Raw genomic sequence first — 27,830 nt, 5'->3', positions numbered from 1 at the left:
CTCAGACCTGTTCGACATGTACAAGCAAGCCCAGCGAGCGAGCTCCTCGATGAAACAGAAAGAGGGCAGACAGAAAGCGGAGGACATTCAGTTGCTTTTTCCTCCTGCTGCCATCTATTTAAGAGAGCACACTGTGTAAAAAATGTACTGTACCTCAGGCAATGGTATGACACAATGTGAATGCACATGAACCCACCTACACACAAACACACACAGGTCTCAGGGGGGAAGGCCAATGATCACCAGACAGCACATCTTACTGATGCCTGGTTAACCTGAATCCCTCTGAATTTACCTGGCCCAGTGTGCATGAGTAGATGTGTGTGTGTGTGTGTGCATGTTTCATTCTGGAAGACTGCCTTGGTCTCTGTGTGAGTGTGTGTCTGTGTGTGTGAGTGTGCATGTGTGTGTGTGTGTGGGCGTGTTGTTTTGCAGGAAACTGTGGGACCTGTGATTTCTCCTCTGAGATGCTCTTTGCTGATTAAAAATCAGTGTGTGTGCGTTGTTCATGAGTGAAATTTATATGTTACATACATTTTTATCCACTTTATCTTTACACCTTGTCCATAATAGTGTTTTAAACCTCAGGTGCCAAATAACAGCCCCTTTCCAGTCTTAACACATTGAATATTTTTGGTTCAGTTTTTTCAACTTTTGGGAAAAATAGGACTTCATAAATAAAAGTGATACGTAAACTACAACAGCACCCACCCCCACCGAAGCCAAACAATCCTACACATGATTGTTCAGTTCTTATAGTGGAAAAATAAAATGGTCTGATAAGCTTATTAATGCTTTAGTCATAAAACAAAGTAATGTAATAGTGTAAATATTTCTCTATCTGTATTTGTTTCTATATCTATAGGTTATGTTCTCATCCCTGTACATTTTGTTTGTTTGTCAAAAGGATTGTGCACAATCCACAGAATAGTCGTCAACAAAACTTTGTAAAAGGATGTGACACTGACAGAGAAGAAACAATTTAATTGTGATGCTGATCTGGAAAAAGAGGCGGATCCAGTTTTTATTTTCACTTTGAAATTGTGAGAAAGGACATTTTTGACATTTTTCATTTATTTACCAGAAAATAATAAATAAATTTCGATGAAAAAAAAAAAGAGGAGCCTGGTCAGTGGCTTCAGAGGCAGAAACAACCAACAAGTGGTTCCATTTTACACTTTAAACTCAAACAGAGCTTAACTGAACAAAACTTTAAATTCAAATCACATGGCAACACCTTGAAGGCAACTGCTTATATAGCCTCTTCCATCAGGAGGAGCCAAACAGACCCAACCATTCTTGTTAGTCCCACCTCTTTGTAGCATGTTATGTAATTGAACTAACTTAAATGACTGATACTTGTCACCAAACACGTGACGACTTTAATGCAACACTCGAGACAAAATGCAGCAGATAATAATTACCAAAGCTACGAAACCTCCCCTCACACATGGTTTCTCCCAGTGACATCACTGCTGATGTCACCAAAGGTATAAATACAGGAAGTGTTGGGCCACTTCCTCCTTTAGTTTCCTGCAACACATGGTGGAAAAGGTGAGTTTTTATTTAACCTGTTCTAAACCTGCCGGTTGGTAAAGTTCTGTTCTCTTGTCCTGTGTTGATGCTCCAGAGCTTCTTCAGAATTAATCCTTATCATTAGTGAGTCCTCCTCAAACACTTCTACAAAATACGCAAACTTTTTATTTTTATGAACAGTCTACGGTTCAGGTGAAGTTGGAAAACTTTGCGTTAATCCTGCCTGGTTTATCAGCACCAATGATTTTTATAAAATGAAATTTGTTTTATGACTGTTAACGTGTGTTGGTTTATATATAAGTTTGAATGCTTTGTTAATGGTGTTATTTTTTTCATACGTTTGCATGTTGGCTATTTCAGAGGTCTGTTAAGCAACCGACGTTCAGAAGTTTTCAAAATAAAAGCTCTATAATGCAGTTCGATACAAAGCATTGCAGCAACCAAATGAACGTTGCGCTTTTACTTTGAAGTCGAATTGCCAAACAGGAAGTGATTCAATGAATGTTCTAGTCATGAAATAGAGATCAGTCACACACTGTGTTGTTCCTAATAGTTTTTATTGAATCTATGAACAAAGCTTTTTAAAACACGTTTGAAACATTTGGACAGAAATCAGTTTCATGCTGGTGTCGAGCTCCTTCAGTGGTCGTGAACATCAAAACCAGGCGGAGGTTCGACTCTGGTCTTTCCCCAGGCACCAACTCTTTTCCTCTGTCAAATTTCTTCTTTTTTTTTTTTTTGACAGACTGAAGAGGAAACAGATCTTGAGAGCTGCATTTCTTCATCTGATCCACATCTGTACTTTTAGTAGCTTCACAGGATTATTTTAGACTGAAGCAGCTTTGTCTGTTCTTCAGCCTCTTTTGTGCTTTAAGTCAGTTCTGCACCGCTCATGGGAAATGACACCTAGAGACATGTAAGATAATATTCCACATGTAGAACAAGACAATGTTTCTCCAGTCACTGTTCTACACGATCAAAACCAATTTGACAATTACACTGAGAGAACAAGTGTACGCATGCTTTCATCTATTTTACCTTTGTATAGAAATATAGCTGCAGACAACACAATCTAGTTCAGACTATTGTAGAAGAACAATTCTCACTTTCATTTATTAATACAAGAATAGGTCTGTAAAAAGAACAAGTGATACTTGTTCTTTTCAGTGTTCACACATAATCAGCTTCCAAACTCCACTTTTTAGTTCTGTGACGACAAAAGGACTTTTTCCGAACAATATGCCAACTTACTGAAGCCATATTTTTCTCCAATGTACGCAGGCTGTTTATTTCTTTGATTATTAATTTCCTGAAGCTATCACCTTAATTATTGTTGGAAGAACGTGTTGTCGTCCTCTTTACTTCACAGAAGCTTTGATTTGATCATTTTCTCTCCGTCCTTCTTTACCCTCCAAAAATTATGAACTTCGGTGATCTCACTTCCTAAATGTCACGGCAGCACTGCGCAGCCTCAGAGTCTGAGGCTAGAGAGCATCATCGGCCAGGGGGCAGGCAGACAGACAGACAAGCAGACAGACAAGCAGACAAGCGTGGGAGTTCAACAGACAGTTAAATGAGCATGAGAGATAGACAGGTAATTAGGCTGGCAGGTGGACAGACAGGCAGTTTGGGGAATGGAGACAGGCCAGAGGCAATGAATATGACATCCATGGTCGCTTTAATCTTTGCTGAGCAAAAACCAACACACAAACTCACTCACACTCGTACACACACACAGACAATGTAGGTGTGGTGGGGGCAGCTTGCTCCTGTCTGTCAGTCCGGTCAAACTGCAGTCAGGCCAGTGTCACCCTGACAAACAATGAGCTCTGTTCCTCCTGCCTGACTGACGACCTTAGATAAACTAACACCAGTGTGTTTAAGAGCAAAGTGATTGTGAAGAAGGGAAGAAAAAGAAGGTTTGAGTCTGTGATGGGGGGGGGGGGGGGCAGACAGAGAGTAGATGGAGCTTGTCCCCTGCGTCCTGCATCTCGGATAAGTCCTTTTGGCCTGTCATTCACTATCAGCTGGTATTAGAAGCTGAAGAAAACCCCCAGGAGAGAGAAACAGCAGCAGAGAGAGACAGGGAGGAAAAACTGCAGGGATGACAAAGGGGAGGGAGGGAGGGAGGGAGGAGAAGAGAAAGGAAGACAAGAAGACAGTGAGAGAAGAGATGGTGGATCTTAAAACATTAACACCACAGATAGCAATTAAATAGTAAGTACCGAAGCAGCTTGTTATCATTTTCATGTTTGTGTATGTACAAAATAATTCAACAACACATGGAGGAATCTTCACCAGACTTTATCAGAATATTACTTCAGAGTTTTTCTCCAGATGATTCACTTTAGGAGGAGTATGGTCCAACATGTCTCTACAAATTGATCACGAGATACATTGATTCCAATGATTATGCAGGTCAGACAATTATTACTTACTTATGTACATTTTTGGAAAAAACGATCAAGTAGAACTTTGAGAGCTGAACAACATTTGAAGGAGCACTGCACAGATTTATCAGACTAATATTATTTAAGATCTTGATGTTGTCCCCTGTGGCTCTGAAGGTAACTTAACTGACATCACATTTTATTTGAAAACCTTTTAAAACCTGTATATGGGGAGTTTGAAAACAGAGCATTCACCAGGCAGCAAGTCTCCTCCTTAAAAAATACATGCCCCCCCCCCCCGTTGGTTCGTCTCCCAGTGGTGCTCATTGGGACTTAATTATTGCTGCACCTTCCTGTGGTTTCTTTTCCAGCTGCCGTGGGCTCATAGAAGCCATGTATTTCTTACAGTTGCGATATTACAGTATTTCCGCTGTACCACGCCTTATTGCACTTGTTTGCTGTACAATCCCACTGCAAACGCAGTTTAACATAGCTTCAGGAGGTATTTACACATCTGAGAGGTTTGGTCTCTTACACCCAATACGACTTCCTGCTGGTTACAGAGCGCATTTAATGGCTCCACTTTCAGACAGTCTCCCGCATCAGTTGCGATTATGATGATGATGATGATGTTGACTTGTGGATTACAGCATAAGTGCAGAACTGTGCTTATTGAGTGGCTGCTGTTAACCTAGAGAGAGAGAGTTTTAGTAAGATGTTAGGTGTGAGGGATGGAGGGATGGAGGGATGGCCACTGCTGCTGTTCACCTGTAAACTGCGTGTGTGAGAGACATGGTTACACAGACACACACACAGTGAGTGAAAGAGACCATAAAGAACAAATATATTAGATGTAGAAATTAGAGTTAAAGAGACAACTGCTGAGAAAATGGGTTGTGTTATCGAAAGGGTAAGAGAAGTTTATAGACATAATGAAAGGACAAGTTTGTATGTTGATTTAAAAGAGAGATAAATAGATGGATAGATAGATAGATAGATAGATAACCACTCCTGCTAATAGGATGTTGTGTTTGAGACACACACACACACACACATGGAATAAAGAACAAGATTGTAAAATAACAAGATTCAAGAGTGAGGAGAGAGAGAGAGTGGATGGATGGATAGACAGACAGATAGATAATGGATAGATTGACAGATGGGTGGATAGCTGCTCCTGCTGTTCACCTGTGTGAGACCTTATGTGTGTGAGTGAGAGAGAAATAACAAGTTTGTTAGATGTAGGGAAATTTAAAGAAGCAGAGAGATGGATGGATGGATGGATGGATGGATGGATGGATGGATGGATGGATAGTTTCACCTGTAAACTACCAAAGAGACTTGGTGAGAGAGTAGAGGTGGAGAGACAGGGCAAGAGAGCAATTTTGTATGGCGAATAGATAGATGGATAGAATAGATAGATGGATGGATAGATAGAATAGGTGTAAACGAAGGTGGGAGGTGTTGACAGAGGGAGAGATGGTAGATAAACTGGAGGGGCGGGGAGGGTGCGCAGTGATTGGAAAACATCACAGACGCGCACGCGCTAATCCGGTGATGGCTCTCCGTTACCGGGAGGAGGAGGGATGGAGGGAGGGGTCTGAGAAAAGAGAGAGAGAAAGAAGAAGAGGAGTTGGAGCAGGGGCGGGAGCATCTTGCTTCTCGCACGCGCCGCTCCCCCTCTTCCTCGCGAGCCTTTTGTGTTTGAATCTCACATATCAATAATTCAGGCGCGCGCGACGGAGCTCCCTCCCGCGCGCTATGACTTCTGCTGCCTCGTCACTCGTGCAGGGCCCCTCCGCAGCGCGCGCCACTCCCGCGTAACCCGCGTGTCTCCAGGTGACAGAAAAGAAAAGAAGAGTATAAAAAAAAGAGAAGTGAGTAAAAGTGGGAATCCGAGCGTAAGGTGATAAAGTAATTCTGGAAAAAAAGAGGAGAGAAGACCCCCCCAAAAAATAAAGTCTCCTCTCAGTGAGAGAAGAGAGTTTGCTTGTTAAAAAGAAAAACGGAGTGCCACCTTAAAAAAAGACCCTCTCGCGCTTCATCAAAGGAAAACCAGGAGACTCTTCTTTCCACCTGACTTTGTTTTAAGGGGGATCAGACCCGTCGACGCGGAGAAGTTGCTCCTGCTCCGGTATGTTGGCGGTTTGCCTGCTCAGCGCCTTGTGGCTCGCGGCGGGTCCGGCCCGCGCGCAGAACGAGACGGAACCGATCGTCCTGGAGGGAAAGTGTCTGGTGGTCTGCGACTCCAACCCCACATCCGACCCCACCGGCACCGCGCTCGGCATCTCCGTGCGCTCCGGCAGCGCCAAGGTGGCGTTCTCCGCGGTCCGGAACACCAACCACGAGCCCTCCGAGATGAGCAACCGGACCATGGTCATCTATTTCGACCGGGTAGGAGGCAAACGATATATATGCTTTACCTTCTATTATCCTGTAAAAATAATAATATTATTATTAAAGAGGCAGAGTAAGTTTGTCATCAGTTTAATGTTTTGAAGCGATGCAGCGCACGTGAAGTTTCAGATGGACTATGCAATGTTTTTTATGCTCTGAGTGATGAATGTTAAATATTTTGCAATGTGTATCTGCGAAGCTTAAGCGTAAAATGTCATATGCAGATGCTCCAGAAAGAATAATACATTGTGTTACAAGCGCCGTTCACTATTTAATAAACTGCGGTTTGTTCCACGCACTTTTTATGCATCTCTGAAAACATTGAATGTGCATATTAATGCAGTAAAAGCTCAGGTTAGTCCAGACGTGTTGTACAGAATTTAGAAAAAAGTCGGTAAAACCAAATAATCCAGGTTGATGTGAGGATGAATCTGTGCCATAGAGGCTGGATTTACGCGCAGCTGCATCTGAACAGCTGCAGACAGCTGCTCCACTCCAGGACTAAAGGAAAAATGCAGCTGATATGAACGTGGCTTTCTTTTCTCATAGCTAATGCATTATTCCAGACTTGATGTATAAGAGTTGTTTTTAAAAAGTCAGTAAAACCAATAATCCAGGTTAAATTAGAGTAATATTTTGTGCCATAGAGGCTGGTTTTGCGCATAGCTGCATCTCAGCTGCAGGGAGCTGCTCCTCAACTCGACTTAAAGTCTGGGCAGAAATAAATGACTTTTAAATTTTTTTTTATTGCTAATACATTTCCAAAGTGATTGTGAAAGGAATATCATGGTCGGCAAGCCTCCTGAATATTTTAACTTTCTGTGCTGACAATACGCAATATGGGAACTGACATCTCGCCAAATAATTTAGTAACGGCAGGTCACGAGGGCGAGGTCCTACCCGCCTGCCGTTAAAGGTTAATTCTCCCTCAAATTGCCGTTCAATTACGCGCCACAGTTCGCCTCCGTCCATAAAACCAGACATTTAGCCGCAGAAATCCATAATTGAAAATTTCATTTGAAAGATTGATTAAGTTCTCATTCCCTCGTAAAGTTTGGGTGTTCTGACAGTGAAGAAAAGCCTCGATTAAAGCAGAGTGTCATTCCTCTATCAGTGAATCTGAGTGTGTGAGGTCCGGGGCCACAGGGGCCCCCCGAGTCCTCTAGAGGACAAAAGGACATCCCAGAAATTAATGACAAATAATGTAAAATAATGACATCATGTGGGCTGAATCAGATAAACAACAAATTCAATCATGTGAGCAACGATTTGCAAAGACATGTTATATGAAAATATTTCGGATTCAATGATGCAGATTATGTCTATAATGTTTGTTTGTCCATAATTATATATTTTTTTTACACCCAGTGACCTCTGCAAATATAGACCTCTGTGAAAGACAAGAGCACATGAAGCAATTTTGTAAATGAAAGTCTTTCTGTCTTTCTTTCTTTCAGGTACTTGTAAACATTGGGAAGAATTTTGACGAGGAGAGAAGTAATTTCATCGCACCACGCAAAGGGATTTACAGTTTTAACTTCCATGTAGTCAAAGTCTACAACCGCCAAACTATACAGGTAATGTGTGTTTGTCTTTGTGTGTGTGTGTGTGTGTGTGTGTGTGTGTGTGTGTGTGTGTGTGTGTGTGTGTGTGTGTGTGTGCACGTGCAGACCACACCACGTGCCCCCCCATCATCGTTTTCTCCTCATAAAAGTTGAATATCATCTGCACTGGCAGTCATTTTGTAAATGTTTGAGATCTCTTTCCCTGGAGACAACGACAGAGGCGGACAGATGAAAGCGAGTCTCCTGCCACCCGCCGGCTCAATCTTAATTAATCAATACATGCACAGAGGACAGAGCCAAATCAGGCGCCTGTAGCCGGTAGGAGGACGGCGTGCTGTGGCGAGCTCTGTGCAGCAGCTTCACCACGGACGGCGACATTCTCCTCCTCTGCCTCTCTTTACGTTAGAGGCCGCAGGCTGACGGAGAACTGTGGATATTGAGAAAATTCAAACATTGACAAAATTTTGAACAGAGCAAACACACTTTCTTACTCATGAACACAAGGATGCACAAACACAACTCGTCTTTCATCTCACTAACAAACCATTTCACCTATTACAGTGTCCTCATTCTTTCGTGACAGAAGTGACAGAAATCACTGGAGCAGTCTTCAGCCCATTTCCAGCATTTAACACGCACATTATGATGCTTTACAAGCCGCACAGTGTTAATTACAATGTATCCTCGCAAATTAAACTGTTGTGCAATTATGCCGCTGGGTCCCCGGGGCTTTGGCATTAGGTTTTGCTACTTATACTTTATTATTGCAGTCTTTAATTAATTAGCATGGCAGCAGCAGTAACGACGATAACAACAACAACAAGGAGGGCGGGCGTGTGTGAGGGGGGGAGGGAGGAAAGCGATGTCGAGCTTGGCGCGTTCTCCCAGTCATCTTAGTGTGACTGAAGGCAAATAGACCACGGATGGCAAACACTTGACTCATGGCGCTGAGGTAATTAAGTCTGGCGTGCCATGCAGAACACAGTGGTGATAATGCCTGTCACATTACCTTCAGTGATGCCATTTGGGCCAATTTGCCGTGTTGTCTTTGTATGAGATGCAAAACCACCACAAAGAGCGATTGACAAGGAGAAAATAGAGAAACTGGAGCGATTCCCTACTTAACGTCCTGTTCAGTGTAAATCCTTCTCCACTTTTAGTTAACGGCGTTTGAAAACTGACCTTGAACATTTCAAAGTAGCTTTTTTCTGTCACGTTTTTTCGACGTGAAGCCGACAGGTGTGGGTTGTCCCCTCCCCTCCGAGCATCCAACCTGTGCACTCCTCACCCTCCACCTGTTCCCGCTCATCCCACCATCCGTCCAGCACATCTGCTGTGTGGAAAACTCCCACTGTTTGATTGCCTTAGAGGCGGCTACTGCGGTGCACGCAGGAGATGAGAGACAGCAGGGAGAGGAGAGCGGTGGAGAGCAAATGCAAAACATTCAGGGACAAAGAAAGAAAAGCAGGCACAAAAAGAGAGGATTTGAAAGTGTAGAGAAGATGGGGAAATTGAATGGCGGCTGAAAAACAGGCATGATGGATGGAGGGAAATGAGGGGAATGTAAGAAAGATAAATAGATAAGAGGATATAGTGAGAGAATAACAAAGGGTGGACAGGTAGGAAAGTGAAAAAGAAGGTTCAGGCAGGGCGAGGAAAGAAATGGGAAGAAAACCAGACATCATGAGTACGTATTGATCAGTGGATGCTGTGTAGATGTACAAAGGGAAGATAAACAGCTACTTCCATCTCTCATCAGTTATTTTCCTGTGCAGGGTTCTGTCGGCCGAACTCTGACGCCAGCTGTGGGTGTCAAAATGCCCCTAGAAACCTATCTATCTGTCTCCATATCTCCCTGTGCTTTCTGCCTGGCAATTAAATACAAGCATTGCAAATTAAATACAGTATACTCACCGATCTAAAGGGAACTCTGCCACCCTTCCCCACAACGCCCCTACTTCCAATTACGGATAGCTTACTTCCATTATTTTGAAAAACACATTTACCCAACACTTCCTCTTGTTACTGGATTTCTATTATAACAAGGTAATTCCATCTCCCTCAGAAACAGATGACGTGCAGGTACCACATTGGAACTCTGCAGTGGGGTTAGATTGGTCCTCGATGTAATGAGAGTTGATATTCCTCTGCTTTTTGATGACCATAACGTGGAATGTTGGACATCCTTGTGCGTTATTAGGCGCTCATCCAAATTTCAGAAAAACAGATAATTAAGAGGAAGAAGATGAGGAGAAAACATTATAATTTTGTTTACTGTGGCTTTGCAGTGAAAAACCTACGATATTTTACTGCTGTATTCAGCTTTGGGAAATGGCATCCATAAAAGCCTCAGGTTAAAGCAGCTGCGAATTAAGGCCTTTCTGTTTCTATCATTTCTATCATTTCCCCACTGAGAGAGGAAAACCTGGTGACTGTGCTTCGCGTCTTTGATAACACACCGTCCTGATAATAACAGATTCTACCTTTTACGCACTCTTTTGGTTTAAAGAACGTACTTTACATTTTGAGTTAGAAGCTTCTGAATCCTTTTACGTGTTTCGCTGCTATAACCCAGGTTTGTTCTTTGGTTTCCAATAAACAAGTTTTTATTCTCTAAGTAGGGCCACTGGTGTCAGAAATTTGCAATATAAAGAAATAATGAACACCCTCAGTTTTCATTTATATCTTCAGAACAGCAAATGTTATGCTTGCTGTACTTGTACTCTAGCAAGAATACAGTTAATGATACAAACATGGCTCAGTTTATTTCAGTTTACTGCATCATGAGCGTTGTAACTTCCTGCACCATGTTGGTCCTGATTGAACTCATTATTATTCTCAGCTTTTATAAAACAATATATATCGGCATTAAAATGGGAAATAATATAATGACAGAGCCTGAATGACGGCGTCCATGACACAAAGGTTGACTTAACATTTTGGAACAGCTTTCCAAAGTGCTGCAGTGATGCACCCAAACACAGATGATTATTGATTTCCAGAGTGCTGGATATTAGCAGTATGTCATTGCTGTTATTTTTTTGTACCATTAAAATGTTTTATTTTTGCCTGGCAGGAGTTCTCCATGGCCTGGTGGCCTGCCACGCTTCTACTACAATAAAGGAAACTCTATTTCGAGCAAATGAGAGTCCATTTTAAACTGCTAAACTATTTTTAAATGTATACAATGCAAACTTTCTTTTACAGTGTAATTATATATTTCACATGATCTATAATTAATGAGGCTGTTCTCTGATAAAAATAGTTTCTAGTCTTATCACACATGCTAATGTCGTATACTCAGGATTTCATTAAAGCGATGGCTCATTCTGTTTTAAAAATACTCTAAATATTGATATGTATAAAGAACCAGTGAGAGGAAACTCTGCTCGGGCCACATCCTCAAATATCATCAAACGGTTTATTTAATATCGTCTGATCCCATGTGCAGCTTTTCACTACAGCTAACAGACATCAGCTTATGGAAAAGTGGCCGTTTATGAAGGAACGTGGGGAATACACACACACACACACACACACACACACACACACTTCAAATCTCAGAGTGACCGTATAAAACTTTACAGTTGGATCAACATACATGAATGTTCATCATTTACAAGAAATCTTTTATAATACATCCTTATTGTGATGAGACACAACATATACAGTATGTTACGCTGCACAGATCCAACTCTGGCTTTTGAAAATTACATCCCATCACGCTACGTTAGTCTGTCTGTGATAAACAACTCTGAACAAACTGCTGCTTAACTTTCAGGTTTATTTTGGATGTATCAACAGATGTCAGTCCGGTCATGCCTGGATTATACATCTGGGGACCAAACATAATTCACTGAACCTCTGCTACACACCAACTCCACGCTTATCACAACCAGCTATCCTGTCTCTTGCACGACCTGAGCCATTTGTTTACTGGTCTCCGTGGACAGAAATAAATGTGGTGCTAATATCCCTGTGTCACCTTAACTGTGGGCCAAGATGGTGTTTGAACAAGTGAGGGTGATGTAAGACTGAGGGAGGATTTGGTTTTTCCCAACCACCATAACATGGATTAACACAGATGAATTAATCCTCAGAGTAAAAGGGGGAGTCAGGTTGAGGATGATGGTAACTAACGTCAATATTACCTTGTTTTTCTGCGGTGTCTTCACTGGAAGAGGGCAAATCATTTCTGATAACGCTGAGATCTGTAGAGAGGGACCAGGATCAAGAAAAATATCTGGGTACACTTTCAATGCACTTCAGCTGTGACAGAGGGAAACGAGTAACAAGTAAGAATGTCTACGTCTTTCATGAGGAGAGAATGAGCAGAATGAATTGAGCTAGGAGCAAAAAAATAAATAAAATGCAGTTCTGGCTGAGACGCTGTGGACCTTCTGAAGAAAGTGGAGATGCAGGGAAATGAGAAGCAAAGACACATAAATAAAACACCTTATTTATTCCTATGTTCACTTAAAATGGTGGCAGGTGAGAGCAGAAAGAAAAGATGGAGTAAAAGTTGGTTTGTCTGCAGCTGACTGCAGAGACGCTTCATCCTGGGACTTGTCAGGCCTCATTTACTGCAGCTGCTTGTTTGTGAGCTTTGTTGCACGGTTGGATGTAGACACGGTCGACTGGGGCCAGTTCAGACATCCAAACTCTCCAGAGGATGAAACCCATCGACTTCGGTGATCGCCCGACTTTCCCTCCAGCGTCACCGGCGGGTTAGAACGTTCGCTTATCGAGTGAAATGTCTCAACTTTGACTGGATGATTTTCAACAAACAGACTTTTAGGATCGTTTGAAGGCTTCAGGAAGTTCACACATGCTAGCACATGTTAGCATGCTAAGATGCCAAGTTCGATAGCATGGTGAACGTCGTATGATTTTTTTGATCCATGCAGGCATCGTCATTTTTTTGTACTAAAATGATTTGGTTTTTGTTTAGAAAGAGAAATATCAGCTATGGAGGCACCAAACGTGTAAATACGTAAAGAATCCAGGAATGAAGGATCAGGTCTATTTGGCAAATTTTGACACGACAACACGTCACCAGTTCTTTGGTCGAACACAACCTTTTAATAATTTAGATTTATTTGGGCTGAGATTAATCGGTGGAAATGTGTCATTTAAAATCATCCTATTGTCAGGATGTCATAAGAAGTGTGTAATTCATGAGTGTCTGTGTTTATTTTGTTTGCTGGTGTGTTAATGTAATTTACAGGTCAATTAATGTGACAAATATCTGATGGAGAAACAATAATGTTCTTGACTCACATGCACGAACATATGAACATGTAGTCTACCAGCCAGATGCATAGTTTCACCTGCACAGTCTCTCTCAGTTTGGCAGAACATCATAGAAAGCTGCTCTGATTGTTGCTCATGTTAAAGCAGTTTAGTTCAGGACCTAAATGTAAAACAAGAGATGACTTAAAGGCAGTTTATTGCAGCTTGAATTGTATTGTGTTGTCACTTGGCCGGAGACGTTTGGTGTTTGGACGTGTCTCACAGGGTTGGAAAGGGTGAAGTAGTAGAGGCAGCAGAGCAGAGCGAAAAACTGGAGCAGCCAAAAGTTATTCAAACTGAAAACAGCTGATGAGCACGGGGCCGGACGTGGCAGGACTTCAAGTGAACAGGAGTTGTGGAGTTCAGGCACAAGCAAGGCAGAAAATGAGCCTGTTTCAGACGAGCACGAAGAACAAACTGGCCAACAGTGAGAAACTTGGCTGTGGTGTTTGGAGCACACGTGGGGGTTGATCTATCCGCTGGAGTCTGGATGGACCAGTCTGGGTTTTCAGCTGTTGTCCCTTGGTGAGTTAATTAGATGATCAGCTGCAGGTAGAAAAAAATGTTTCACCGGCCGACGTCGTTGTTGTTGTCTGTCATAACCCTGTAACGATGACGTCATTACCGGCGCAGAGAAAATGCACCAATTAGTGTCAGTGGGGTTTTTTTTTTTCTTTTGCTGAGGTTTTATATATCCTGAAGTTCTCTATCTACATCTTCCGTCTTGTTTCTTCCAGCCGCAGACGGATGTAAATCATTTATTCATATTTGAGGTATAATTAATTTCCCTCTAGGTTTTTTTGCTCTGCTCAGTGTAAATGCTACAAAGAATCACGTGTCCTGCTGAAACTCGCCTGACTCATCTCAATTAACTCTCATCATTCGGTTCGGTTTGACATTTGCCAACAGATTCAGAGTTGCATGTTTTGACTCTCTCTACTACGACGGGTGAAAGCTGTGCTCAGTGGTTTTGTCAAATTAATGAGGCCGTTCTCCGAGGCAGTATTGATGACGGCTGATGAAGATTTGCTGACATTTGTAAGATCTGATCCGCTCCATAATGTTTAGTAACGCTCGGACCTTTGCTCCGGTTGCCTCCATCTCTCTGCATCATTTCTGCTTGCTTCGTTTTTACTGCTGTCTGGGAATCTCTTAATGCCGTCCCTTTACAGGGATTAAGCTGATAACTTGGATGCAGTCAAGCTTCACGCTTCATTTGCCAATTGCAGATTTACAGCTCAGGTATATTTTCTTTTTCGCCAATTTGTTTTATTTTAGACAATTCCCTTTTTATTATTCAAGTTAGTCAGTTAGACTCCATACCCTGGTCCAATGTGCCTCCTTTTGAAAATACCTGTGTGTCCGCTGTGTCTGCAGCAGACAATTAGAGTAAACTGAACTGTGGAAGTTTATTTTATGTGATTTCTTCTCAAGATGAAAATCAGATAAAAGTCAAGAATAATTCCAGTCACACTGTGCAGGCATAGGTAAAGAGACAGCAGTGGTGGAGGACTCTAAGTTCATTAGAGGACCTGGATCTTTTGTTTGCAGTAGCACTCTCTACAATCTGATCAGGGGGATCTGTTGTCGGCAGCATAATCTTTTGTGTAACAGCTGCCATATACAATATGAAATATTGATGATATCGGTCAATGTGCAGAACATGAATAAATTGTATATTGTTGGTTATTTCGTTTTTTCCCCAAAAATTCAGGATACTGGAGCCAAAACGTGCCAGATATTTTCTTTCTTTACAAAAGCACAAAACTACAAACGACAATAAGGAAAATTGGAAGTTAAAATCTACGAGTAACTAATCACAGTTTAAAGCATCTTGCTGCTTTCTAATGTCTCCCGCACGTCGGCAGGTACTTCATTGTTTGTTGTGTTCCTCCCTTCACGCAAAATAGTTTTCAGACACTTGACCCCAGTGTCGGAATCCTGCGTAAAATACAGCCACTGTTCTTCTTAAGGTATTTTGTTGTGGGCTCGAGCTTGAGGTGTCCACAAGCTAATTCTAGGCTAATGTTTCGTGGTGCCAGAGCCATGTGGAGAGTCTGCTGCAGTGATGTTTATGCTGCATGTAAGCAGGGCAGCTATTCCAGTACCAAAATCTTTGCTGCGATTCAGTCTGGTAGGTACCAGCCATGTAGGATTCTGCTGACAGTAATAATAAATTATAATCTAAGTATACGTAAGATCTAGAAATCTACCGATGAGAAAACCGCTGGTTGAAAGCACCATGAGAACACACACACACTTGACCTAAATAAAGTGCTGGCCAGCACAGATGTTCCAGATTCTAACAAGGTGAGAGCCTCTGCGGCAGGATTTAATTTTTTTCCAAAATGCAAAGCAGTTTCTTAGAAACTGTTTTCCATTTCAAAACTTTTGACTTCAGGGAACTAGTGTTGGAAAGTATGTTTTAGGGAGCATCACCAGATTTACCCATCATGCTTTATTAATCAAAAGACCAGTAGATCAGAAGCAGGACCTCCTCTGTGTATTTGCTGCATTCAAGTAACAAGAGACAAGTTTACATGGACATAAAAACATGTAACAGCATTTTCTGACGACCTTATAAGACTGCATGTATATATAAATGTTATAAATCAAATCTTTCCTGTTTAACACACATGATTGGGTCCCAGGAAGTCGTCCTGTCAGTGGTTGTGTAGTTTTATTCTGTAACCATTGACCTCGGATTTACTTTTCCTCAAACTTCAGAAAAGTTCCAAGACAGATAACTCGGCCATTTTAAAGATGGGCAGTGTCACAGACACACCATTATGTATGAATCCATCATGATGACAAAGTCTCTCTCAGTGAAAGAAGGAAAGAAAAACTGAACGAGAGAGAGAGGGAGGAAAGGGAGGATGAAAGGTGACAAGGAAAAGATTAAGAAGGACTGAGGACGCAAAGGAAAAGATGTTGAGATGAAAGGAAAGAAAAAGACAAGAAAAAAAAAAAAAGAAAGATGTGGAGGAAGAGACAAAAAAACGAGGAGTATCATTGCCATGTCAAGACAGTCGACCAGGCAGGAACTGACGATGCAATAACAGAATGTCATCGTGTCGTTGGCATTAAGTGCTGCACTGAAACGTCCGACAGCGTGTATTTACATATCGAAGGCCCCGGTTTTCTGTCTCTCCGCTCCGACTTTTTTTTCCACCGTCTCATTTCCTGTCTTTATATGTCTTCTCTATCTCCCCCTCTCTGTTATTCTGTCTCTCTCTCTCACTCTGTTACTCAGCCAGTTAATTGGTGCTTATGCATTAATGAATGCGGATCGATGGAGGCCTGACACGATGAGCAGCCCTATTATCATGCTCTTATATTTATGGATGGTAATTGTAAGAGTGTAGTTGACAGCGTGTGTGTGAGTGTGTGTGTTTAAAAGAGAGAGTGAGAGAGAGAGAGAGAGAGAGAGAGATTGAGATGAGGGAGGAAGTAGAAGAGGACTGCAGTAGTGACCAAAGTCTCATCCTTCCAAAGCCACTGTCACAGCTTTATTAGAGCTATACATCACCACAGCACACACTGACCCTGTGTGTGTGTGTGTGTGTGTGTGTGTGTGTGTGTGTGTGTGTGTGTGTGTGTGTGTGTGTGTGTGTGTGTGTGTGTGTGTGTGTGTGTGTGTGTGTGTGTGTGTGTGTTACAGAGAGGGACGACAGCTAGTTGACAGATTAGTAAAAAAGACAGATTGTAAGAAAAATTCACATTTAAGGACTTGACGTTTTAGAGCTCCTGTTTTTTCTGTAAATTCTTTGCTGATTTTATATCATCTTCAAAAATAAAGTAAGTAAATCAGGCTATTCTCTACAATGCTGCAGGTGTGTTACTCACTGTCGTAAATACAAACACACTCCTGTGCAGGTTTGTTGACTAGCTGTCGTGGATTATGCTCAGATATTCACTCTTAGTCGGTTTCTTACTCGGTCACTTTCTGTTTTGCTTCTCTTCCTAATTTCGTCCCACAATGTCCCCTTCAGTTTTTCCTGTAGCTCTGCCGTGGTTCTACCCTGGGAATGGTGAGCTAAGTACAATGTAGAGCGGTTCACAATGTCCCAACACAGAAGTGACGTAGTGCAGGTCCAGGCATTGAATATTCTACGTTTGATTGTATCTGTTATCTTAAGGTATGAAACTACATCCTGTTGCTTGGAAGAATAACTTGAGCGATTCATCGAATTTGGGTGAATTACGGAAATTAGTTTTGTCTCGGCTGGCGCGTGACAAAAGACAAATAACACCAGCGTGGTACAGCCAGTATTTAAACTGTTAGATGAGTAAAAGCAAGATAACAAGGAAACGTGGTTAAATAATTAAGAAAGAGAAAGAGACAGTGTTTGTTATGTGCATGGAGGAAAATGTGAGTCTGTAACTGAGGGTTTTTGTAAGTGTGAGTTCCACATGAGTGACTTGGCTGAATGTTTGTGTAGGTGACAGGCTGGAGTTAGTCTGCATGGTGTGTGTTTGTCTCTGAGTTCTATAGTAACGTGGTGATGCTGGATGTTTTTGGACTTGCGTCACAGTCTCTGTTTGCTCCCCTCTCTCCGACCCTCCGTACCTGTCTTCTTCCTTCCTCTCCTCCTCGTTTTATCTCTCCCCCTCCTGGCTTTTCTTCCATCTGAGGATTTTCCTCCCCGCCTACTAACTGCAAGTCCCTGGTGTCCATCATCTGTGTTGCAGCAGTACTGAGCTCAGGTTGAGATATTTTTGGCAGAGATACTCTCTCGATCACTTTCTGATACAGACTCCGATTCCATTCATTTGCAAATCGACCAACAACTTGCATATTGTAATTGTTTTGTGCTACTGCATGTAAGTGATGGTATCTTTGTTGTATGGCCCAACACTGGTGCAACTCTGAGCTCTACGTCACATGTGGCAGTTTTACTTGCGGGACATTTCAGAATGAATTTAGAGTTAAAGCTGTAATTGCCAGTGGCAGAACAGCACAGCCTCTGTGTGATTGCTGGAAGAAGAAGATTGCAGCTTTATCAGGGTGACACTTAATTACTTAAAAGTCGTGGTATCGGATCATTACATGGATACTCGCAGGTTCGACCTCTTGTTTTCAGAAGTACTTTGGCCGCCCGTGTGTCTTTCTGCTTGATTTGCAGCAACAAGGAGATAAATGTTAAACAAGAATGTAGATTAAGGTGCGTTTTACTTAATATTGTAATGACTGTGATTTTAGCGCAAAGCATTACTTACGTCGCGTTAAGAGGAGAAGTGATTTCCTCCGTCCACCTGCCCTCCTCCGTCTCTACCGCTTCTCCTACATTGTCCCTGAAAAGCCTCCATCAAAGGGTGTGCTGTCAGTCTAAATTATGTCAATCACCTCCTGTCTGATCTGCAGCGATGTCAGTTATTGATGACAGGATCCAAATTTCTGGTTCTCTGGTTGTTTGCGCTCGTCCCTGGGTGATTGAAGACTGTGGAGAACAGTGTAATGTTTGTCATCAATCAAGGAACATAATGATGAAGTAGTTATTTTACTGTGAGAATCCTGCACTTATTATAACAACTACATTAAGGCAGTGTCCTCATCTGGCTGTTGGTATTAGTGGTACTACTCACGGCTGAGTTATCCAGGGAGAGTATTGGTTATCTGCAAATATTATCCTGGACAGGATCATAAATTTCACTTTTGTGTGAGAAGTGTCACTTTTATTGTGAGAGAAAAGGTTGAGGGGGGAAAACTTATATGGCAAAGCAGAGACAACAAGCATTGAAAAGATAAATCGATTAGATATATAAAAAAGTCTATTAAAGACCCAATCACTCAAAGTATGCTGCCACCACGTGACTGCAGATATGTATTTTGTCATAAAACGTGTTCCATTATTAAAAGTGATGGTGGGTTGGAGTATTTGAAGGTGAAGATGCTGCCTCTGTGCAGCTCATGACGCGTTCAATTGAGTTTCCTTTAGTGTAGTTCATTAAATCCACAGTGAAACTGCTTCTGGTGCTCTAACTTTGTGTGACCCCGTCCCCTCCGCGATGTTTATGTAACTGTTTTAAAGACTCGAGACACATTTCCTGCTCTGTAGTCAGCAGAGGGAAGGAGGACAAACCTCGATCAGAGGAGGAGAGGGTGAAACCATCCGACTGAGGAACAGGAGTCGAATAAACATGTCGGGAGGAGATTTCTCTTTCCCACAGAACAAGATGCACTCAAAACAAAACTCTGTCGTAGACTGAGTGATACACACATCACTTTCAACAGGCAACAGCATGTACGACAAGTGTAGAACATTCTGTGTCAGCAATTATTACCTCCGGCATTACGTCTTCATCAGCGTTGAGTAGCAGGATTACCCCAAAACAACAATGGAAGAACCCTCTCAATTTAGATGTGATAAGTGTTATTGATGAAAATGTTGGGTCGAACCTGCGAGGATCCATTAATGATCCGATACCACGTCTTTGAAGTAATTTGGTGCAGATCCAAATGAAATCCATTTAGTGAATTAAAATGTGGTTACGCTGTTGGGCCTTGACAGTGCTGCGTGCTCTGAGTTATTTGATAATTGCATCTACATCGTGGTGAGATCAGTTATTTATACAAATGTTATTTTTGTTATTAGCGTTATATATCTGGTTTTGTTTGCTAATATTTCATATTAAAGTAATGTGTGCTTGCAAAAACATTTCAACAAGAGATATATTATATATCAAATGTGGGCAAAGCTGCAGCAATACTAAATATGATATTCAAACCATTCGCACAATCTTGTTTATAAAGCATGTTGTGGCCTTAACGGACAAAATATTTCCGCAATGCGAAATGTGAAGTTTTTCTCCGTGAGCTGTGTTTTCATCCTGATAATTAAAAAAAAACGAGTGTAAGTGTAGTCTGAGTGTTTTAATCACAGGCTGGTTGTTCAGAGCAGCAGAGCAGCCAAGAGAGCTCTTGACTGTGGCAGGCTCTTCATCTCCTGCCCACACACACACACACACACACACACACACACTCTCGACATACACTCATTTTCTCTCCTGACCATCAGGTAAAATGAGGTGGATAAGTGGATAATTATGGGATGTTTATGAGTGTGTTCCATCTGTTACCAACAGTTTAACAAATACTGTGTGAAAGTCTGTCTGAACTGTGACTGATGAATCCTGAATGTAGTAAAGAAATATAATGATAATATATTTTAAATGACACAAAAACATCATGCATCCATCCACCCATCCATCTATCCATCCATCCATGCATCCATGCATTGCGCTCATTGTTTATGGGTCGGGGGGGGGGGGGGGGGGGGGGCTTGAGTCAGTCCCAGCTCACATTGGTCGAGAGGCGAGTTACCGATATGCCAATCATCCCTTTATCCATTTTCCATATCCTGTGCAGGACAGTGATCGTCTGTAGCCTACCCCTGCATTTCAGATGGGATTTGTGTAACTTTTAACTGTATTACTCTTCAGACATAACGTATTTGTCAGATCCTTGGTTCCTTATAAATTCTTCTTGTTGCCATCTTGCAGTCATTGTGTTGTAGCGTTCAACCACCTCCAAAAATGCATTGGAACACGCACCCTTTCTCTTTTTGAATCCGTGGGTTTACTCACAGGGGCTTTCACGGGTTTTATAAAGTGAGATCCTGCATAAACAGACACTTCTCCAAAATTCATTTCAGTTTGTTTTAGTGCCACATCGGCACCGGGGGGGGCATAAAAACCTTTATTTTAGTGGAGCGTTGGGGGGAAACTAATCCAGGGAGCGCCCGAGTTTCTGCTGTTGCTCAAAAAGAGAAATGATGAAAGCTGCTGTGTGTGTGTGTGTGTGTGTGTGTTGGCTGGGTGGGGGGGACACGTCACTGACAGCTACGTCTCTTTGTAAGAAGAAGACATTATTCCCTATTGAAACATTTGTTGAGTCACACACAGTGTGGCTCTGCTGTAACTCTCCATGTGTAAATGTCTCTGTTAAATCTTCTCCAAGTGGTATTTGAAAAACTGGGAAGTGCTCTGACTGCAAATCTAATATTCTGTTGTAACCTCTCACTTTGTTTAAAAGGATTCTTTAAAGTCTTTCACCTCAATTTCGGTGAAATCGTGACGATCTGAATCTACATGAAAGCATCATCACGGTGCTGACTCTCCTGAAACTGTTTTCAGACGTGCACTGAACTCCAGATAATCTCCTGAAGGGCTGTATGTGAGAGGAGTTTTTCTCCCTGGTAAAAACCAAACCAAACAAGAAGATAACAAATATCTCAGGATTTACAAAAAGGAGCCATACGTAAGATGTTGAGAGAGCTTTTGGCCGACGCCAAGGTCGATGCGATGTGACCGAAAACGTGATCTCCGCAGCAGTATTAAGCACATACACAGATGTGATGCATATCAGGGGTCAAAGTTCACCGAAATTCAACTCCACGTGAAACCAGGCTGCAATTTTCATCTCTACAGGAAGCAAATGTTTTATGCCGCTCCTCACTTGCACAGATTGAAAGTTTGTCATGTCTGAAAGTGGCTTGTTTTGTACTAGTGTTTCCTTCTCCTCATTTTAAAAACTCTGTCCTCTTCCTCCTCCAGGTGAGCCTGATGCACAACGGCTGGCCGGTGATCTCGGCGTTCGCGGGCGACCAGGATGTGACGCGCGAGGCGGCCAGCAACGGCGTTCTGATCCAGATGGAGAAGGGAGACCGGGCCTACCTCAAACTGGAGAGAGGAAACCTCATGGGAGGATGGAAATACTCCACCTTCTCCGGCTTCCTGGTGTTTCCCATGTAGAGGAAACCGGAGAGGAAGAGGAGGAGCAAGGGGTGGAAACGAAGGAGGAGCTGGTGGAAGATGGAAAGTACGACGAAGGTGGGGATGGAGAAAGAGAAAAACGGAAGTGAATGAGATGGCCTTAAAGGAGGAGAAGAAAAAAAGAAGAGGGGATGTGACAAGAGACTTCTGTTTGGGACGCAGCGGAGGGTGGAGGGAAGAGGCCGGATGAGAGATGTTAGAGCGATGTAAGAGCATGACACAGAATGATTAAACAAGGGTAACGCGAGAGGAGAAATGTGGAGCCAGTACATGCGAGTGTACGGCCAGCTTCTTCACTTCCCCTCCTCCTTTCATCCATCCTGTCATTCATCCTTTCCCTCTGTTTTCTCTGTGGCTCGACTGCAGCTTTGGACAGCCAAAACTTTTTTTATTCTCTGCTGACAGACGCAATTGATCATTTATATGTTCCAGAGTGTTTTAAAGCCCGAGCGTAACCCTCCCCTCCGTCCCTCCGCATCCGTCATTCAATCATTAATTCATCGATCTCCATCTATCGAAGCTTTGAAGAATGTTTCTCAGAGAACTGCTCCCTTCATCTCCCACTTATTTTGTCTTTGTTTTCTTATTCCAGACATAAATCGCACTGATTTTGGATCAGCCTCCGCCACAAAGCCAAACTAGAATTTTTTTTAAAGGGGCGACGCTGAACTCTGATCCCAAAATCAGAAGCTGAGGAAACATTTACCTTCCTGTCAGCTTTGTTTTATACTTAGAATAATCACTGTCTCTCCCTGATCCCTTGACAGTCATGTGTCCCTCCCCCTATTATTTTATCCGACTACTTACTCCTTGCATTTAGTCCCGCTCCTTCCCTCTGCTTCCCTGTCTGTCTCGTCCCTTTTGTCTTTGACTCCGATGTCTCGGTTCCTAACGGCAGCCGGCAGTAATGGTAAATATTTGCTCGCCAGCTGTGAGCATCAAAAACGTCTTCAAGTCTAAGAATAGTCCACCGCGGTGTCCAGCTGTGACTCACAGTAAACACTTAGCGTGAGAAACCACAGCTGACATGTTTTCAGTCCGTGATGAAAATCAATATGTGAAGTAAAAATGCAAATATTAGATGAAATATGAATGAGTCCAGTTTCCCCAGATTTTTATACGAACAATCTCTTTGTGAAGGTAACGTCTCCCCAGACGAGGAAACATTCGCCAACACATTTACCAGGAAACCAAATGTTAAGTGAATTCATTTTGAATGCCCCCCCACCCCTCGGCTGGATTAACCTCCTGCAGGGTGATATGTTAATACTCGACATGTTTTGACTGTTGAGTTTGTTCACTTGAGCTTCAACACTGAACAGTCAATCGATTATTAAAGAAAATAACAGTCAGATGTGGTGATGGTTGAGCTCAACTTGTAGCTCTCTGACAAATGAAACATTTTCCACGAAGCATTGTGGATTCAACTTTTTGCGTACTGTGTTTTAACACAACTTATCTTAAATACTTGTATTAAAACATGACTTGACTCTTAGGTAGTTAATTATGTCCAGTCATGACACTTGGTTAATGTTAGAAAAAAAGATCACGGTCTTGGTTAAATACTGGAAAAGTAAATCAAACCCGGCTCTACAGATTACCCACAACCCCCCCAAAAAAACAACACAAGGGGGAGAAACAGCAATTTGCCTCCTCTGCACAATTACCCCAAAACAAAACAGTGGAACGCAAATGTTAGGAGATCTGGTGACCAACAATTTAAAATGCGTACCTCGAAGGTTACAGATAAAACCAAAATTAAAAACGGCAGTTTCACACTTCCGAAAATGCAGAATCTTTAAATATACAGAAGAGTTGATAACCAGGGGAATTTTCAGATCGACACCTGAATACAGATGTAATAAATTCCTCATGTAATCAATACTCCACCACAGCTCTCCTGTGACTGTATCTAATGAAGCTGATATTGGTATTGATAGAAGTCACACAGAGAGTATTGCTCTACTTTGCTACTTCAGTGTTTTTATCGTCTCTCTGGCAGCCAAACAAACGCTGGAATCGACCTCCATTCTGTCCAACCATCCCTCCTCCACACCTCCACCCCCTCCCTCCCTCCGTCTGTCTCTCCATCCCTGCTGCTGTTTTTCACAGCCACACCCCTCCTCTCCTCCTCTCCTCTCTCGACGATGCTGTTTACCCAGAAGAGCTGATTTCTCTCTCTTCCTTTATTTTTTTTTTTTTTTTGTTACCCTCCCTTTCCTCCGCCCCTCCACGAACCCGTCCGCCTCTCCGTCCTCGTGTCTGTACTTTATCTGCTGCTGTACTCGTTTGCCTCTCAGCACGGGTCCTTCCTTGCTTTTCTTCAACGTTGGACTTTTGGACACTGAAACCAACTTACAACCACAAACTCTATTATATATATAAATATATAAATACATAAATTTACACAGTATACGGATATATACATATATCGAAATCTAAGCCACTGTTTCTATTCTACTGGTATTATGATGATAATAATGATAATACTAATACTGGAAAAACCGAATCTGGTTGATGACTATAATATCTGTACTTCCGTACTTCAGTGTTATATAAAAGAAAAAATATTCTACGAGAAACTTACTAGTGATTGTGTGGAAAATCTGAGGCTGCCGTTCTGCTCTTCTGATTAAAACATGCTTCTTGTTTTTGTTTTGGGTCAAACCAAGTTGTGGCTAAAAAGCTGAATCTACTACTTCTATAGGAAAACCTGCAGCTACAGAGGACTTTTATTTGTTGATGATTATTATAACTATGATTATTATTATTATTATTATTATTATTATTATTATCTTGACTGTAAATTACATGTGAATATTTAGACGATGATGATATTCTTTGATTTCTCAATCAATCAAATCAATTTATCTACTGTTTTTTTTTTATTTCTTTGCTCTGATGAAATCAATAAAATTTAAATGGGACTTTTATTTTTCTTAAACCTACTTTAAGCCTGGCCTGGCTCCTTCTTTTTGTGGAAGCTGGCGCAACTTCTGAAAAAGACACACACACACACACACACACACACACACACACACACACAGAGCGCCAGGTGTGTTCAAGTGTGTAATGGTGGGCTGTGTGTGTGTGTGTGTGTCTGTGTGTGGGTGTGTGTGTGGGTGTGGGTGTGTGTGTGTGTGTGTGTGTGTCTTCAGATAATTTTCTCTTTTCTCTCAGTCCCTTCTTTGCTCTATCATTTTAATCTTCTCTTCCCTTCTTCTATATTCTTTCTGTCGTCTCTCCATCTTTGATTTTGCTCCTTTTTCCTTTACTTCCTCTGTCCTTCTTCCTCTTTACTTTTCTCTCTCACATTCCTCCTCCTCCTCCTCCTCCTGTCTCTCCACTCTGTTGGTTTTTAAGGTTTTGTGGTTTGTTTCTCTCCCAGACTGTAATGAGCTCCAGGGGGAAAATTAGCACTGGAATAACAAGCAAACATCAACACCGTCTTCTCTCTTCCTCCCTCCCTCCCTCCCTCCTTCCTCCTCCTTTTCTTCTCCCACTTCATCTGACTTCATTTCTTCTTTATGTCTCGCTTTCCCGCCACTTGTTTCTCCTTCCTGTCCTTCCTCTGTAACACATTTTTCTTTCTGACTCTGTTCTCTGCCTCTGCTGCTGTGTTTCTTCTCCTCAGACTCATCTAGTGTTAAATGTCTCAGCTGTTTTCAGAGTTTGTCTCGGTCACGATTTAGTTTTCAGTGCTTTCACATCTGCCTAGTTTGTTCCAGACCTTCAGGCTGTTCAGTTCAATCTGATGTGAGAAGGGCCTGGGACCGTCGTCTGGACACAAAGTGGGGTTCTCGTGGTTCGGTTCATTTGCAGCATGAAACAAGTTTTATTCATCATTCAGACTTTTATGCCAATTCCAGGAAGTTGAGACGCCTTTACCAAAATTGGAAAAGGAAAATGAACGAGGAGGTTTTGCTGGTAGCAATATCGTGATGGTATTAAAGTGGCAACGAAATTGACGAAGTGAAGTAGTTCATTAATTTTCTCCATTCAAATGGAAAGACAACATTTTGTTTACACACCTTATTCAAATAGGTTGCCAAATACGATGGATGAACTGAAAACAAGCCGATGTCAGATTCACCCCCGTCTACTAGAGATGCTTGACTCCTCCACCGGAAGAAATTATATTCTCCAATGAAGAGACTCCAATGGAAAGAAAACAAATTGTCCTCTGGTGACTCATCCAATTGGCCTGTGTCACCCCCCCACCCAACCCTACAACAATTTCTGGTTGTTCTATTGATCCTCGTGTGTAAATCCTATTTTTAACATTGTGATGAGCCTTCTGATATTTTTATTGATTTATCAGAAAAATAATGCATCATTAGTGGGCTGATATTTATGAGTGTGTGCGATTTGGTGCAGATCCAAATACAATTCTGGATCAAGTCAAGTTTTATGTGGTTTCATCGGGCGACTTTTAGTTCACAGTCTTTATTTAAAAAAAACTTCTCATCCAAAAGCAGGTGCTGAATAAGAAGTGTTTAATAGTTTATATTTATATTGTGTGTACAAGACTCTTCTCTCTACTATTTTGTGTTGTTTTTTTTAATTTCAGAGAATGTGTCTTTGTGTTAGTGGTGACATTATTGCATCATATTTGTGTGTGTGTGTGTGTGTGTGCGTGTGCGTGTGCGCACTCATTCATTTCCCGCAGCAGTGTGTGTGTGTGTGTGTGTGTGTGTGTGTGTGTGTGTGTGTGTGTGTGTGTGTGTGTGTGTGTGTGTGTGTGTGTGTGTGTGTGTGTGTGTGTGTGTGTGTGTGTGTGTGTGTGTCCAGAGGCCTTGTCCTCCAGCAGTAATTTGATTGTGGCAGAGTGAGTGAGACGTAATTGTCTGCAGCAGGTCACAGCAGAGCAAACAAAGTGTGTGTGTGTTCTCTCCTGTGTCCTCTCCCTCGTGTCTGGACCGTTATCATCCTTCTCTCCTCCTCCTCATCTCATATATTCTATATCTTATCTCCTCCTCCTCATCTCATATTCTATATCTCCTCTTCCTCTCCTTTCATATATTCTTTATCTCCTCTCCTCTTCCACTCTCCTCTCCTCCTCTTCATCTCATACACTCTATATCCTATCGCCTCCTCTCCTCCTCATCTCATATATTCTTAAGCATCTCTCCTCTCCTTCTTCTCAACTCATATTCTATATCCCCTCTTCCTCTCGTCTCCCTCGACTCTCCCTCTCCCCTCGTCTCCTCTCCTCTTCCCCTCTCAATGTCAAGAGAAAGCTGACAGTTGGGTCTGAGGCAGCATTATATTTTCAGCTCTATGAAAATGATCACACACACACACACACACACACACACACACAGACACACACACACACACTCACACACTCACACACTCTCTATAAGTTCCTGCTGCCAAACACACTTTTGCCCTCTCGCCCTCTCGCTGCAGCCAGATGGGCACGAAGGCAGAAAGACTGTGGACCAACAGAGAGCGAGTCAGACTGACATCTAGACAAGTGAACAGAACACCCGATGACAGATAACCTTTGACCTCTACCCAAACTGACCCGGTCCTCAGGTCACACTCTCGCTCAGTCAAATGCAGACACATGCATGCCAACACGTTCTCTCGGATGATCTGACACCTCCTCCCCACGGCGGTCCGCCTCCTCAGCCCCTGTCACTCAAACCACACATGCAAACAAAAAGCCGGAGAAATAAAACAAATGTCAAACGTGCAAATTTGAGTTTTCTTACTTTTATAATGAATGATTTTGTTGTCTGTGACATTGAAGCATGATGTAGTGTAACTACCTCCATCCTGTAGGACTCCCCTGCTGCGTTCAGACGTGCACTGAATTTTCTGGAGCCCATGTTAGAGAACAAGTGGACTCCCTGCTCAATTGTCTGGA

The 27,830-nt window shown here is 42.2% G+C and overlaps 1 protein-coding gene across 2 annotated transcripts; it reads left to right on the top strand.

Moving 5' to 3' along the window:
• The first annotated feature begins 5,167 nt into the window (after positions 1-5,167).
• Positions 5,168-24,903, top strand: cbln1 (cerebellin 1 precursor). Of its 2 annotated transcripts, none has more exons than XM_020104585.2 (3): positions 5,168-6,320; positions 7,781-7,900; positions 21,737-24,903. In XM_020104585.2, the coding sequence occupies exons 1-3, from the start codon at positions 6,063-6,065 to the stop codon at positions 21,932-21,934; spliced, it is 576 nt and encodes a 191-aa protein (XP_019960144.1). In that variant the 5' UTR covers positions 5,168-6,062; the 3' UTR covers positions 21,935-24,903. The 2 variants fall into 2 exon arrangements, with proteins under 2 accessions (XP_019960144.1, XP_069384792.1); XM_069528691.1 differs by lacking the exon at positions 21,737-24,903 and adding an exon at positions 11,670-11,924 and having other exon boundaries at positions 5,913-6,320.
• Positions 24,904-27,830: the final 2,927 nt, after the last annotated feature.

This window comes from Paralichthys olivaceus, chromosome 7 (genome assembly GCF_024713975.1).
Source record: "Paralichthys olivaceus isolate ysfri-2021 chromosome 7, ASM2471397v2, whole genome shotgun sequence".
Classification (NCBI taxonomy): domain Eukaryota; kingdom Metazoa; phylum Chordata; class Actinopteri; order Pleuronectiformes; family Paralichthyidae; genus Paralichthys; species Paralichthys olivaceus.
Note: the sequence above shows the minus strand (reverse complement) of the source record. Positions and strands in the feature narration are given on the sequence as shown.

What these genes read in the sequence shown, in the direction of transcription:
- cbln1 (XM_069528691.1), top strand. Translation starts at nt 6,063, where the DNA reads ATGTTGGCGGTTTGCCTGCTCAGCGCCTTGTGGCTCGCGGCGGGTCCG. An exon ending in TGGTCATCTATTTCGACCGG is followed by an intron (nt 6,321 to 7,780) that starts GTAGGAGGCAAA and finishes TCTTTCTTTCAG; the next exon opens with GTACTTGTAAACATTGGGAA. An exon ending in ACAACCGCCAAACTATACAG is followed by an intron (nt 7,901 to 11,669) that starts GTAATGTGTGTT and finishes CTTAACTTTCAG; the next exon opens with GTTTATTTTGGATGTATCAA.